This window comes from Ammospiza nelsoni, chromosome 15 (genome assembly GCF_027579445.1).
Source record: "Ammospiza nelsoni isolate bAmmNel1 chromosome 15, bAmmNel1.pri, whole genome shotgun sequence".
Classification (NCBI taxonomy): Eukaryota; Metazoa; Chordata; class Aves; order Passeriformes; family Passerellidae; genus Ammospiza; species Ammospiza nelsoni.
In genome coordinates, this window is record NC_080647.1 from 19,206,580 (window position 1) to 19,220,841 (window position 14,262).

Sequence of the window (14,262 nt, forward strand, 5' to 3'; positions counted from 1 at the left end):
CGCGGCCCCTCGCCCCGGCCCCGCCGCCCCCCTCCGCCCGGCCCCGCGTACCGGCAGCCGGGGGGGCCGCGGGGGTCCCCGCTCCGGCACGACCCTGAGGGGAGGGCGGGACCCGCCCCCCCCGGGCCGCGGCGCGGGGGCTGCACGGGGACGGGCAGGAGCGGCCGGTCCCGGGGCACGGGCAGCGATGCCGCCACGGCGTCCCCCGTCCCCGTGCGGTGGCACCGCGCTCCGGCATGGAGCGGCCCCGGGGGCGGGCAGGGGCCGGGGGCTCCCCGGGGCCGGGCCCCGCAGGGCTGCGTGGGGGGCTCGGAATGGGGCCGTGCTGCGGTGACCGCGGCCGCGATCCCGCGTGGGCGCTGGCGTGGGGGCCGGAGGATGTCACCGTGCTGCTCGGACCCCTGTGGGCTCCGCTGCTGATCTCCGTGGGCTCCGTGCTGCCCTCGCCCATGCAGGACCCGTTTGCTCAGCCGGTTTGGTCCATCCGATGGCGAAGCCTCTTAGTTCAGCGTTGCCACGGCCTGGGCCTCCAGGAGGTGGGCATGGGCTCCAGGGTGTGGCCACCCCCAGATGGCACATCTGTGTTGGCAGCCACACCCTGGTGTCACCTGCCGGGAGAGTCCTCTGCAGCCTCAGCCCCAAACCTTTTCAGTGCCTAAGGAGAGGAAAAAACATCTTACACAGAGATTGAACTCCATTTTTTGCAGAAAAGGCCACAGCATCCTGGGGCAGGAGACGGCTTCTCCCCCTTTTGGGGCTGTAGGGGCTTGGAGAGCAGTTTGAGGCAGGGGTCTGTGGGCAGAAGAGTGCTGAGCTTGTGGGGCATGAGATTCGGGAAGCGCAGACAGCACTGAGAGGGGTGAAACACGGGGCTGCCAGAACCGTGGGAAGGCAGAGAGCCAGGGCTTCACGGAGGAAGGCCATGAGGGAGGAAGCTCTTCCTGCAGAGGGGAATCACTCCACTTCTCCACATTATGTTGAACCTTTTCCCACTGTTGCCTCCAGCTAGACTGTGGGTAAAAGAGGTGCTCCAAGAGGGATTTCAGGCTGGGTGATGGTCAGAAAGAAGGGCTGGCACAGCCTGAGACAGGCGCATGACCCCAGGTTCATAAAGACCTGCCTTATTTGCATCCTGGTGCAATTAAAAACAGACAGTTTGAGTAACAGCCTCATCCTGCAGCTGCCTCACCCCATCCCTGCAGGAATCGCACCCCGAGTTGCATGGTGCTGACTGGGAGAGCTCTGCATCCCACCGTCACATCCTCCTGCATGCCACTGCCCCTGCCCCATTTAATTAGAACCTTTAAATTCTTCAGGATGGGATAATTCGCACTAAAGGACTTTAAAAGGTGGTGGTGAAAAATTCTGTGGCTTTCATGTTCCAGGGAAATGGAAAAGTCTGGGGAATGAGGGGCATTCTCCATTAGGGAGTGGAGCTAATCAGGCACCAGTCATGGACTAACTTGAAGAAATGCCAATGGGAATGATCTGTCGCAGGGAAAATAAGATAAAGAGCCCTCACTGGTAATTCCTCAAGGGCCTCGTGCTGCAGGGGGAGCTGGGGGCTCCTTTATCTCCCCTCCATCCTGGGGACACATCCCCCAGGACCCCCCAGCTGTGGGCAGCCCCAGCTGCTGCCTCACCTCAGCATTTCCTGCACAGCACCTTCCTGGCAGCAGGACTCGTGCCGAGCTGCGCAGGTCCAAGGGCACCCGTGAGCCCTGAGCGCTCAGGGCAGCCCCTGACATGTGTGTGTGTCCCCTGGGCCACCAGGGCCTGAGCGCTCAGCTCTGACCTGGCCTGCAGTGCTGTTGCTGCTGCTTTTGTCATTACTGCTCCATTTTGCGTCCTTTTATTTTATTTATTTCTCCTCTCCCCACTGTTTTTGGGACAGACTCCACACCATTGCCCCCTCCCTGAGCAGAGGAGGCTAACACAACCAGCTGGGCATGGCACACTCTGCTCCTGCCAGGCTGCTGTGGGGGGACCCTGGCCCTGCTGGGAATCACATTAGTGCCAGCCATGGTTGAGCAGCCAGGCTGGCAGGCGTCTCTGGATGGGCTGGGACCATGGAGCCTTCTCTTCTGGCAGGGTGGTGGCGGGTGGTGGCAGCAAAGGTGGCTTGTAGTTCCTGGCACCAGAAGAAGAGGAATGAGGTGATGCCCCATGTGCTCCATGTCACTTCCCTGTCCAGGGCTGGTTCTTCCCTGGACACTTCAGCTTCCACTGGGAAGGTGGGGCTGTGACTGCAGAGCCAGGGGATGGATGTCCCATTGGGAGGAACAGCGTGTCCATTTCTATGGGGCATGGAGATTTCTCATTGAGTTTCTTGGGGCTTTTCTGAAGAAGGAACCTCCGTGCTGCTCCCTCTGAGGTGGGCAGAGCTCACCTGGGTTTGGCTGGTGCAGTGACACTGTGGCGAGGTGTCATCTCTACCTGCAGCCCTGGTCCTCCCACATTCCATGGGCTGTCCCACTCCAACAACAAGCACTGGCAGCATGGGTGGCAGTGCAGATAGAAGGTGACGGTGTCAGAGTGGCTGCCTTGTCCTTCCTGCTGGCAGTCGGGGACAGGGGATGGTGGGCAGGGAGGCCAAGGGCTGGGGTCACACTCCAGGCCAGGCTGCTGCCTGCTGCCTGTGTGCAGCCCCTCTTCCCCCTGCTGCCCCGGGGACACGGCGCTCCGAAGGGACATGGGACAGAGTCCCACCTCCTGCGTGAGAAACTGGATCTGTTATGAGCTCAGAGGCTGACATTCTGAACCCAGCTGCTGGGGCCAAAACAAGGCTGCTCCTGCCTCAGGAAGGGAATTTCATGGATTGAGATTTTGGGTGGCTTCCTCTTGGACCATCCAAGGGAGTTTGGGATTGGCCTCTTCCTCCTGATCCGCTCCAGGCCTGGGCTCTGGCTGAAGTGTGTATTGCCCATGGTGAGCAGCACAGACAGGAGTCAGCAGGCACACGCTGTCTCTGCTGCCCTCCTCCTCCTCCTCCACATCCCAGGAGAAGCACTGGGCTGGGAGAGCACCGCTGACGGGTGAGAATGTGGAATCACCAGGATAAGGCAGGGAGGAACCATGTTGTGCCTGGGAGCCAAGGGAATAGCTGGCAGCCAAGGCAAGGCCAAAGTGATGGAGGGGAGGAGAATACAGTGGGTGAGCAGAGGTTGGGGTGCCAGGGGAGCCCCAGAAATCAGGTGAGGAGCCCTGCAGAGCTGGCAGGGGTGAGAGGGGTGACTACACAGAGCCCTGGCCCTGCTCCAGCCCTTTTCAATGCAGCACGAGGCTCTGGAGAGTAGCTGGCTGTGGGCAGAACAGGGCCTGCCCCTGCTCCCAGGCTGCCATTCCAGATTCCAGCTCCTTTGGTGTCTGTCCCCCAGCCCTGAGCTTCTCAGGTCCACCTGGGGGGGCTCCTAATTATAACAGCAGACAAAGAGCTGGGCTCTGACCACAGTGCTGCATCTGACAGCCTGTGCCTGGGGATGCTGGAAGTGCTGCTGGCAGTCCTGGCAGTGGCCAGGCTGTGTGGGGGCTCAAGGCCCTCCAGGAGTTGGAGGCTGGAATGGCTAGCAGTGCCCAGCCTCAGGCATCATCCCCAGGCTCCTGGCTGCTGCTGCTCTGCCAGCTGAGAAGCCCCCATGGAGGCTCCAGATGGCCTTCGCTTGGGCAGGACAAGGGTGGCCAAGGAAGGTGCAGTTGGGAGCAGAGGTGGAGCAGGAGCATGGAGGGGGCTGAGGCAAGGAAGGACACGGGGGCTGAGCCAGCCCCACATCTCCCACAGGCACCGAGTGGGCAGGAGTGTGTCCCAGGGTGTCCCAGCATGTCCCAGCGTGTGCCCCAGGGGCATTCCCGTGCTTCTCCTCCATCTCTGCAGCAGGAGCTTGGGCTTTGCCAGAGCTCTGCCGTGTGCAGAACGGAAGGTGCCACCTCTGCGGCAGCTGTGCTCAAACGAAGCTGCTATTATAGCGCTGGCCAGGGCACACGTACACACAGCTGCCTGCCAGGAGGACATCTGCCCCTGCTCACCCTTCCACTTGGCCTCAGTCCTGCCCTTTGAGGCCCTTCACGTTCCCCCCGGGAAGTTTTTGGTGCGCTGGCTGTGCTGGAACTCAACCAGGTGTCCCCCAGCTCTGGGATGCTGCTGGTTTGGGTCTGGGTACCTCATCCCCTCGTGCAGGATGCAGCACGGTGCCAGCTTCCCACCTGGTGCCACTGATATCCCACCCTGACGAGTCATTGTGGGAGCTGCGGGGTGGCAGCTGGGACAAAGTCATCAGGGGACACGGGGATTTCCCCTTTTCGTCTCCAGGCAGCTGGGGACAGGCAGGGACCTGCCATCTCTTGGAGACCCTGACAGAATGTGACAATGCAGCCCGAGTGAGTGGGTTCCCGCTCTGGAGGGTGACAAGGCTGGCAACAGCTCCCCCAGGATGTTCACAGCTGCAGGTATTGGTGTCCCAGCGCTGTCACAGAACTGGTGTGAGGAGCGGTGATAACACCACAGGCACCCCAGAGCCACCGAGGGCCCGGGCCGCCCACGTCCCCGGGAATGGCCCCGCTGCGGGGCGAGGGTCCCGACTACAGCATCTCGGCAGAATCTCCGGCTCAGGTTGTGCCGTGCTGGATACGGCATCTCCATGGAAACCCCCGGCTCGGGCGGTGCGGGCTTGGGAGATGCCATCTCCACGGAAACCGCTGCGGCGCCCGGATGCGGCCGGGATGCGCCGGGCACCGGGTACCGCGGCGGGAGGAGCGGGGTTAGCGCGGCCCTGCTGCGGGGCGATGGAGGCTGGGAGACTCGGGGAGCAGGGACCTCTCCTGTACACGGGACGTGTTGGGGACAGCATTTCTGAGCCTGACGTTCCAACCCCAGACTTGCCTCCCCTGTCCTGTTTGTCCCGCACTGTGCCAGGCTGAGCCTCTCGCCTCCGTCCGGTCGGGAGGCGGTGCTCAGACCCTCTCGCACCCGGGCAGTGGAGCTCGGGCCCATGCTGGGGGGTACCGTTTCCAGCCCCTGGGGGCTGGAGGTGTTCAGGGACGTGGGCATTCCCTGATCCCAATGGGCAAAGGTACAGGACCCCAGGGATCCAGCCCAGGGATCCAGGGGGACTCCCTGACGGCCTCAGTGCTCGCATTCACATCCTGAGCTTGGGAAGCCAGAGGGACAAGATTTCAGCTGCAGAAACAGCCCAGACGAAATATTTTACAGGTTATTTATAGCCTGCATTTAAAAAAGATAACAAAAAAGAAACAAAAACCCCCCAAACAGCAGCGACCAAAAGCCTTTTGTTTGTTGATTTTAAATCTGCCTTTTACTCCATCCCGCTCCCTCTGGCCTCCCGGGACGCGGGGTGCGGGAGCCCGGCTGCAGCGGCAGCTCCCGGCGCTGGAGCGGCCCTTGCTCTCGGGTGGGTCCCTGCCCCGGGGACCTCGCGGTGGCCGTGCCCGTCCCCAGCCCCACGGCAGCGCCGCCGGCCCCGCCCCGCTGCCCGTGTGCCCGCCAGGCCGGGCGGCCCCGGGCCCGGATTAGCCCCCGCTCCCCGCTGGCACCGGGAGCAGCTCGGCCGCCCTTGCCGCGGCTCGCTGCTCCGTAAGCCCGGCTTTGACGTAGCCCGGAAAGTAGGCCAGTAAGAGCAACCGCAGCTCGCGGCTCTCGGGGGACGCGGCGCTCGGGCTGCCGAGGGAGGGCTGCGTGCTCGCACCGCGGCTCCGGGGCTCCCGGGGCCCACGCGGTGGCCGCCGACAACAGGGCTTTGTCCAGGCTCCCCTCCGCTCGCACCCTGTGTGGCAGCCTGCGGCCGGCCCTGCTGTCACGGCGAGAGCGACGATCAGGCAGGGGAAGTCCCCGCAGGGAGCCACCCCAGCCCGCAGCCGTGCCAGGCTCCCCGGCCCGTTTCTGTGCCCTTGCAAAGGGCTCTCGCCCCCTTCCCTGCCGACCTGGGAGGCTGCAAGCGGGCATCCCTGGCATGCCCCTTTCCTGCGGCAGACCTGGGATGGGTTATTAAGTGAAAAACCCCAAGCTGCTGTGCCCAGTAAAACCATTTCTGCGGAGAAGTCAGAGGGCCAAGTGTTGCCTCGATGTGGGGGCTCCAGAGAAGCCTGTGCTGTAGCAGGAGCCTGGAGGGGCGGGGATGACAGCACCAGTGGTCACCCTGCACCAGGGCCCCTCCTATGCTACCCGGCAGCTCATGCTAATGCTGTCCCCGTTTATTTTTGAAGCATCTCTGGATACTGGAAGCCCCAGTTCAAGCCAGTCCAGTCCACTGCTGCCGTTCCTCACAGGATGAGGCAGCTCCAGATGTGTGGCTACAGCTGTTCCCTCCCACGCCGAGCATCACCCCCACTGAGGCTGCCAGACCCACCAGCTCTGTGTGACGCAGGGATCCATTCAGGGATCTGCACCTCAGCAGGTCTTGTCGTTGCTCCAGGTGATCCAGCTTGTGACAACTGCAGCCCTGCTTGCTCCAGGTCTGAGCTGGTGTTGCACCTGCTGGCCTCGGTCCTCTGCAGGACCTGAGCACTGCCCTGGTGCCGCCATCTCCCCGGGCCTGGAGGGAGCATCGCATCGGATCTGGGGAGGTCCCAGTTCAGGCTGGGACAGGGCCAGACCTTGGGGGCAGTGCTCCCCTTTTCAGGGACTCAGGTGACACCACGCACGGCAGCAGCATCCCTTGCCGTGGGGTGGGCCAAATTCGGGGGCTGAAGGCACGTGGGGGGTTCCCCCTCCCTGCAGGGAGGCGAACAGCAGAACAGCACCCCGCAGGTCCTGCAGAGCCCGAACCAGCTCTGCTGTAACAGGACCCCCAGACCCTGAACATCCCGGGGCTGGAGCCGAGGAGGCGGGCTGGGTGCTGGAACAGCCCATCGTGTCTAGCCAAACACTGTCCGGGCTGGGGAGGAGGAAGGCAGAGCCATTGGCCAGGGCAGGCGAGGGAGGGCCCCTGCAAGAGGGACAGGGACGGCGGTGCCGCAGGGATCTCCTGTCCCGGGGGGCTGGGGGCGGCTCTGGGGGACTGCAGGCCGGTGGAGGCGCTGGCAGGGAACGCTGCCTCCCCCTCTTCGGCACGCTTCACCTTTTATTAAAACAAACACGACACCCCCCGGCCTTCACGACATCTCCGAGGCAAAGGTTTCCCATGGCAGAGGGACGCAGGCTCTGCTGGGGCCACCAGCCTCGCGAGGGGCTCTCGGCGTCACGGCACGAAAATGCTCTGCGCTCCCTTTCCTTTTTTCTCCCCTCGCCAAGCAACACAAGCGTGGCCCCATCACGGGCCAGCGCCCTCTGACTCCCGGGCCCCGGGTGCTGCAGGGGCCAGAGGCACTCGGGATGGGTCCCCGGCAAAGCTGCCACACCTGCCCCACGTCAGCTCCCAGTCCCCTCCCAGCCTAGGAAGGGCCCTGCGGGAGTCTCGGATACCCGCAGCCAGCACGGAGGGTGCCCGCGCCCCGACCCCACAGCACGATCCCGGCTCCTGCTGTGACCCAGCTGCAGAGAAGGGCGGCCCTGGGTTCAGGCCGTGCCCGGGCCGGGCTGCAGTGCCAAGGTGGGAGGAGGCGTCCTTGGCACCAGGGACGTTTCCTGGGATCGGCAGCAGCTCCAGCTCCTGCGCTGGGGCCGGGAAGTGTTTCTCCAACTGGTGCTGAGCACAGGCCACGTTGTAAGTCGGGGGAGAGGCCTGGAGGGGTCCCTGCCCAGTCCGTAAGGCTCTGGCACATCCCTCACTTGTGCTGAATGCACCGACCACCCCGAGAGGCACCTCACTGTCACACTGAGGGCTTGGAGATGGGCAGCAGGAGTGGGGGCTGCCCGTGGACAGAGCCAGCCCCCAGCACATGCAGAGCAGCAGAAGCTCCTGTCAGAGCCATTGCCAGGTGATCAGGTTTATTAGGGCTGAGCAGGTACTTTGGGAGTGCAGGTCGGATCTGAGAAACACTCCTGAGGCCAGGCTCAGCATGACAAGGTGGGGAGAAAGCCCCTTTGGCCAAGATTTAAAGATCTATATAGGTACAAAAATGGGGATATAAAAGACAAAGGACAGGATGTTGGCAGCTATTCCAGTCCCTCACCATGCTCCTAGACGTGCCCCACTATGAGCTCCTGACCAAGCTCTCACCCTCAACTCAGCCAAAGCACCTGACCCTGCATGGACCCCAAGGAGAGAATGGAGGGCCCAACCTAGCCCTGGACACTGCCAAGGCATCCATGCAGACAGCACAGGAAGGGCAGCCCTGGGTTTTATTGCAGAGAAAGAGGTAGAAGAAGGAACTGGACAGAACCAGGGGCTGCTGCTGCTGCTCCTGGTTCCTCCGCTCACTCCAGTTTGAGCCCCCAGGCTGCAGACACAGAGCTACCGTGCTCTGCTGCGCTGGGGCTGTGCCTTCTCCCCAGGCACAGCCTTCCCCCTGGACACAGCCTTCCCCTTTGACACAGCGTTCCCCTTGGACACACCCTTCCCTCTGGACACAGCCTTCCCCCTGAACACAGCCTTCTTCCCGGGCCCAGCCTTCCTCCTGGGCATGGCCTCCCCCTCAGGCCTGGCCTCGCTGCCAGGGGCCGTGTTGGGGACGTCCTCGGCTGAGATAGGCTGGATGATGTGGCCGGTGCGGGTGATGACTCGAGGGGCTGTCAGCTTCTGGAAGGCTCGCTGAGTGTTCCACGTGGGGCCCACGGGCGTCCGCATGCTCTGCTCAAACTGCTGGTGCCGCTCGAAGGGGAAGGGCAGCTCGCTGACCTGTGGGGACACCACAGGGGTTATGGCCCTGAGCCACCCAGCCCAGCTTTTCCAGCCCATGCTGCTCCCAATGCTCACTGCTTCCTACTTGTCCAGGACCCACTCACACTCTGCTTCCCCTTCCGCTGCCAGCACAGCCCAAGAGGGCTGGAACAACCACCGCCACCAGGGGAGCAGCCCTGTACATCCCTCCTTCAGTTCTGAGCTGTTTAAGCTGGAGGCTAAGCTTGGGGCAGGGATTACAGGCAGGGATTGTGAACGTTTTGGGAAGGGATCACAGGAATGCCCCAGGCTTGCCCAGGTGCTGGAGCTCTCATGGAGACCAGGCGTGCCCCACCTGATGCGCTGCCGCGTGGATGTTGCGCTTCTCGCTCATGATGACGTGGGGCAGGTGCTGGTCCTTCCGCGGAGGCGCCGGCGGCGGCTTGATCAGGAACCTGCGGGCAAGTCAGGGGTCAGGGCTGGCACGGGGCTGGGCGCAACCCTGAGCTCTCCCCCACTCACTCACCTCTTGACCTTCCTGGCGCTGGGTTTCAGGCCCGTGCCGCCCCACTCGCCCCAGCCTGGCAGCACCAGGTTCACCGGCTGCGGCTTCCCCGCCTCCTCCGCCTTGCGCTTCTCCCGGCGGAAATCAGCGACCACATCATCCCCAGCAAAGGCCTCCGTGATCATCCCGTGCTGCTCGATGCCGCCCTCCTGCATGAGGACAAGACTCAGTGGCTTTAACAGTTCCTGGGGGAATTTGGAGAGACTGGGACAAACTGGAAAGCACTGGGAGAGGGTTTGTGAGTACTGGGGAGAGTGGGAGGGGGGATACTGGGCATTACTGGGGGGGGGTTTGGGGTGTACTATAAGGGGGTTTAGGAGTACTGGGAGTTACTAGTTTGGGTCTTCTAATTACTGGGAGGACGTTTAGAGTAACTGGTTTGGGGTTACTGGGAGTTACTGAAAGGAGGTTTGGGTTACTGGAAGGGAGTTTAGGGTTACCAGGAGAGGGTTTGAGGTTACTGGGACTTAAAGGTTTGGGCATTACTGGATGGGCGTTTTGGGTGTTGGGGAGCATGGGGAGGCATGTCCCACTCACCTCCTCCTCCAGGACTACAGGCAGGCTGGGGCAGTCCATCTCCTGGGGCTTCCCATCCAGCACAGCCTCCAAGCTGATCATCTTCCTCTTGGCTGATGCTTTCTTGGTATGCCTGTCCCCAGCTCTGCCTTTCTCCTGCTGCTGTGCTCGCTTCCCTGCTCTCAGGGTTACCAGCTTCTCCTGCTCTTCCACAAGCTCGTCCTTAGCCAGACTCTCCACATCCTCCATGGTCTGCACGCGGCGCAGCTGCTCCGAGAGCAGGAGCTGTTCCTGGGGCTGAGGGGGAGGCTCTGGCCCTGTGCCCACCAGCTCCTCAGCACAGACTGGGGGGACTGGGCTGTCCCCCAGCTCCTCAGCACAGACTGGGGGGACTGGGCTGTCCCTGGGCTGCTCAGCACCAATCTCAGTCTCATCAGCACCTACATGTTGAGGGTAGAAATGGTCACTCCACAGGGCAGAGAGTAAGGACAGATGTGTGAAATTAGCCAAAAACCGTCCCCAGATTCCCCTCCCTTTGTCCAGCTCCCAGCACTCCCAGCCCACCCAGCTCTGGGCCTTGAGCTCCTCACCATGGTCTCTGTCCTGCCCCTTGGGGCTCCCTGCCCGCTCCCGTCGCTTCTGCTCGAAGTCTTGCAGCAGAGCTTCTTCTTCTGACAGCTCCTCTTCCTCCTCCTGCATCTCGTCCTTGTTCTCCACAGCACCAGGCACTCTGTCATCTCTTGGACCCTCCTGTGCCTCAGGCTCTGGGGCCAGGCCACTGGGCTTGCCCAGCATCCAGGGATTAGCCCCACTGGGCATGGGCAAGGCCGTGGTGTCCGTGTCCTCCTCGGGCACCTCACACAGCTCCTCCTCGGGGGGCTCCACCCGCACCTTCTGCATCAGCTCCTTGTTCCTGGCCAGCTGCTCCTGCATGGCCTTGCGGGCCTGGGAGGCACCGAGAGGCTCTAACATAGGACACAGAAAACATTCCCAACCTTCCCTGCCCACCTCAGCCTACCCCCCTTCCCCAAGCAACGCTGAACACCCTCTCATGGTATTCCAATATATAAATGGGATTATAAGAGATAGAGAGACTTTATACCACGGCTTGGAGGGACAGGACAAGGGGGAATGGCAGCACACTGACAGAAGGCAGGGATAGACAGGATATTGGGAAGAAATTCTTTCCTGTGAGGGTGGGGAAGCCCAGGTAGAGATTGCTCAGAGAAGGCGTGGCTGCCCCATCCCCAGAAATGTTCAAGGCCAGGTTGGCCAGGGGGTGGAACTGGATGGGCTTTAAGGTCCTTTCTCACCAAACCTTTCTGTGGTTCCATCTTACCTCGAGGTCATACTTGGCCATAATGGCCCTGGATCGGGCCCATTTTCCCTTGTTCTGGTGCTTAAGGCTCATCCGCTCCTGGGGGAAGAGAAGAATCACACAGAGCTCCCCCAGGAGCAGGGCCCTCCTGAGGGGTGAAGCAGAGGTGCCAATGCAGCACCTGCATCCTGAGCTGCTCCAGCTCCTCCAGCCGTGCCAAGGCGGCCGCAGGGTCTGATTTGTGCAGCTGCTCAAACTCCTTCAGGGCCTGGCGCCTCCGGCTCTTCTTGAGCACGCGGTGGTACCTGCGGCACAGGGAGGCTCAGAGCCGGGCAGGACACGGGTGAGGCAGGGCTGCCCTGCCCTCCCAGCGTGCCCAGCCCAGCTCAGAGCCAGGCAGGGCTGCCCTGCCCTCGCAGCATGCCCAGCCCAGCTCAGGCACAGCCTCACTTCTTGCTCTTGATCCGCTTTGCTCGCCGAGCCTTGGCCTCGTAGTAGGACTGCACTGCCCGGGCCTTCTGCAGCTCTGCCCGCCGGCGCCGGGCCTGCCAGGGGCATGGGGTGAGGGATGGGGAGCACAGGGTGAGGCATGTGGCCAAGGAAGAGTTCCCCAGAGCCAGGCCCCAACGGGGTGAAGCCTCACCTCCTCCAAGCTCATGGCCTGCACTGAGGCCATCTCCTCAGGCGTCAGCAGCGGGTCTGTGATGGGCTGCTGTGTCTTGTGGAGCAACCCAAAGATCTCCTGCTCCAGTGGAGTTCGGGCCTGTTGGAACATGGCAAGAGGATGAGGAGAACTGCAAAGGCCAGTGCTCCCCTGGATGTCCCCATCCATTCTCACTGCCCCCAAGCTGGTCTGTGGAAGGCCCAGAGAAGTGTCCCCCTGCCTCGGGGGACTGAGTGGTCACAGCCCCACTCGCAGGTCCCACACCACAGCCCTTGGCCACTCTCCCAGCCACATGGCCAGGTGAGAGCAGGCAGAATTCCTCCCACATTAGAAAAATGGCCTCCTAGCAGCCAGGCAGTGCTGACCAGGAGGCACCACACAAGAAGCAAGGAGCAGGAGTTCCAGGCCACACAATGCCATGTCCCTACAAAACAGAAAGGGACTTTTGGGCAGATCAGTGTGAGTGACAGGTTTGTTGGGAGTTCAGCAGGGGCTGCCCCTCCCTCACCTGGGTATCTGACAACTCCCAGGGATAGCAGTGGATTCCTGCCAGCAGCAAAACCCAACAGGAACTTGCATTCAAACCCAAACACATCCCTCTTTTGTAAGGAGTGTTTCCAGACATGCAGGATTTGGCAAACCAATCCCTCAGTCTCAGCACTTATGGCCAAGGTATACTTCCATGTGCCTGGCCCTGAGAGGCTACAAGGAGGAGAAAGGACAGAGCAGGCTCCAAACCCTCTCACCTGGCTTGTCCCAGATGGAATTTACACACCTGTGAGACGAACACTGACTGCTCTCCCAACCTTCCCAAGCCCAGCCGGCACCTGCCCAGTGTCACCACTGGGCTGGGCCTGCCACCACTGCCCCCAGCACAGCCAGGGGACATCGACCTGCCCCAGCTGCTCCCCCAGAGCCACCCAGGCTGTGACCCGCAGAGGGCACCTTCCACGCCGAGGTGGCTCTCTCCAGAGGGGTGACGGTGGCGATGTCCTGCCGCAGGGGGAACACCAGCTGCTCCGCGCGCCGGTTCTGCAGCACCACCTGCTGCCACTTGCCCACGTCCTTCGAGGTGGTCACATAGGCGGCCTCCCTCACCACCTGGGGGGAGCAGGATGGGCAGAGAAAGGTGATGCTGGCATCAGGGAGGAGCACGGCGGTCCTGGGGGCTCAGCTTGGGCCCCCTTGGCTCCCTGCACTCACCCTCTTGGCCTCCTCTTTGCTCAGTGGCAGCTCCACTGCCGCCTTCCGCTTCACTCTGGCCAGCTCCTTCCTCACGCTGCCCAGCGTGGATTTGGGATGAATGGGCTGCAGCAGCTCCGACAGGACCAGCTTTTCCCCAGCACCTACGCACAGGTGTGGCACTGCCAGGTGAGGGAGCTGTCCCAGCCCTCACATCTGGGATGGCTCTCGGTGGGCAGCGCCATCCCAGCTCCCCGAGCCCTGCCCAGCTCCCTGCCTCACCTTTGCAGGTGACATTGAACTCAGACACCTGCCCGCTTGCCTCCGAGCGCTCCGCCAGTTTCCGCCTGCGAGAGAGAGACAGAAAACAACTCCAAAGGTTCCTCGTATTCCCCGGCTGCTCTGGAGGGTTTGAGGCCGGTGCCGAGGGCAGGGGCGGGGAACCGTCCCCCCTGCCCCCCCTTCCCGTGCAGCCTCCCGGGATGCGGCTGCTGCAGGAGCCCCCGGGCCGAAACGCGGGGCGCCCGTACCCCCACTCACCGCTTCCGTCCGGACAAGGCGCTGATGGCCTCCAGGAGCTGCCGGTGCCGCCGCTCGCCATCCTCCTGCCACACAGCACACGCGGTCACACACCCAGCCTGGCAGAGCGCGGGGATGGCCCCAGCGCTCGCTCCCCCGTGCTCCTCGGGGCCCCCACGGCACCGCCCGGCCGGGCCCCGGGCCCGACATCCTCGGCCCGATACCCCCGGCCAGGCCACGCCGTCCTCCGCTGCGCCCATCCCGGCCAGAAGAGCGCGCGGAGCCCCGCAGAGTGCGGCGGAGGCCGCCCGGAGAGCCCGTCGCACTCCCTCCGGCCCCGCTCACCCCCTCCTCGCTCTCGCTGCCGCTCCCCGCCGCCGCCGCCGCCGGGTCCTCCTCCGCCATGGCCCCGCACGCCGGTACTGCCGCAAAGCGCCACCGAGTGTCGCGCCGAGCCCTCGCGGCCTGCCGCAAAGCGCGCCACGATGACGTCCAGGTAGCCATGGCAGCGGGTCCGGCGGGCGGGGTGGGAGAACCGGAGGGGCCCGAGGGGGCCCGGGAGGGAGCGGGGCACGGACAGCGCCGTGCCGGCCTCGGGCGGCGCTCCGGGGGCTCCGGGACGGCTCTGGCGCTCCCGGGACGCCCCCGGCTTGCCGGGCAGCGGGAGGCGGCGGTGCCACCGTGGGCCAGAGCGGCTCTGAGGGTCTTCGCTCCGTCCGTGACCCTCGTCGGTCCCGCCGGCCCAGGGATTGCCGGATTCGCTGTTTTCCCCTGGGACGCGCCAGTG

At 63.4% G+C, this 14,262-nt stretch overlaps 1 protein-coding gene across 1 annotated transcript; it reads right to left on the reverse strand.

Moving 5' to 3' along the window:
* Positions 1–8,217: 8,217 nt before the first annotated feature.
* Positions 8,218–13,979, reverse strand: UTP14A (UTP14A small subunit processome component). The gene is made up of 14 exons (XM_059482995.1): positions 13,821–13,979; positions 13,497–13,561; positions 13,239–13,303; positions 12,978–13,120; positions 12,720–12,875; positions 11,754–11,873; positions 11,561–11,655; positions 11,292–11,415; positions 11,132–11,209; positions 10,383–10,737; positions 9,814–10,232; positions 9,238–9,425; positions 9,067–9,166; positions 8,218–8,729 (listed from the first exon to the last, which is right to left on the reverse strand). The coding sequence occupies exons 1-14, from the start codon at positions 13,977–13,979 to the stop codon at positions 8,346–8,348; spliced, it is 2,451 nt and encodes an 816-aa protein (XP_059338978.1). The 3' UTR covers positions 8,218–8,345.
* Positions 13,980–14,262: the final 283 nt, after the last annotated feature.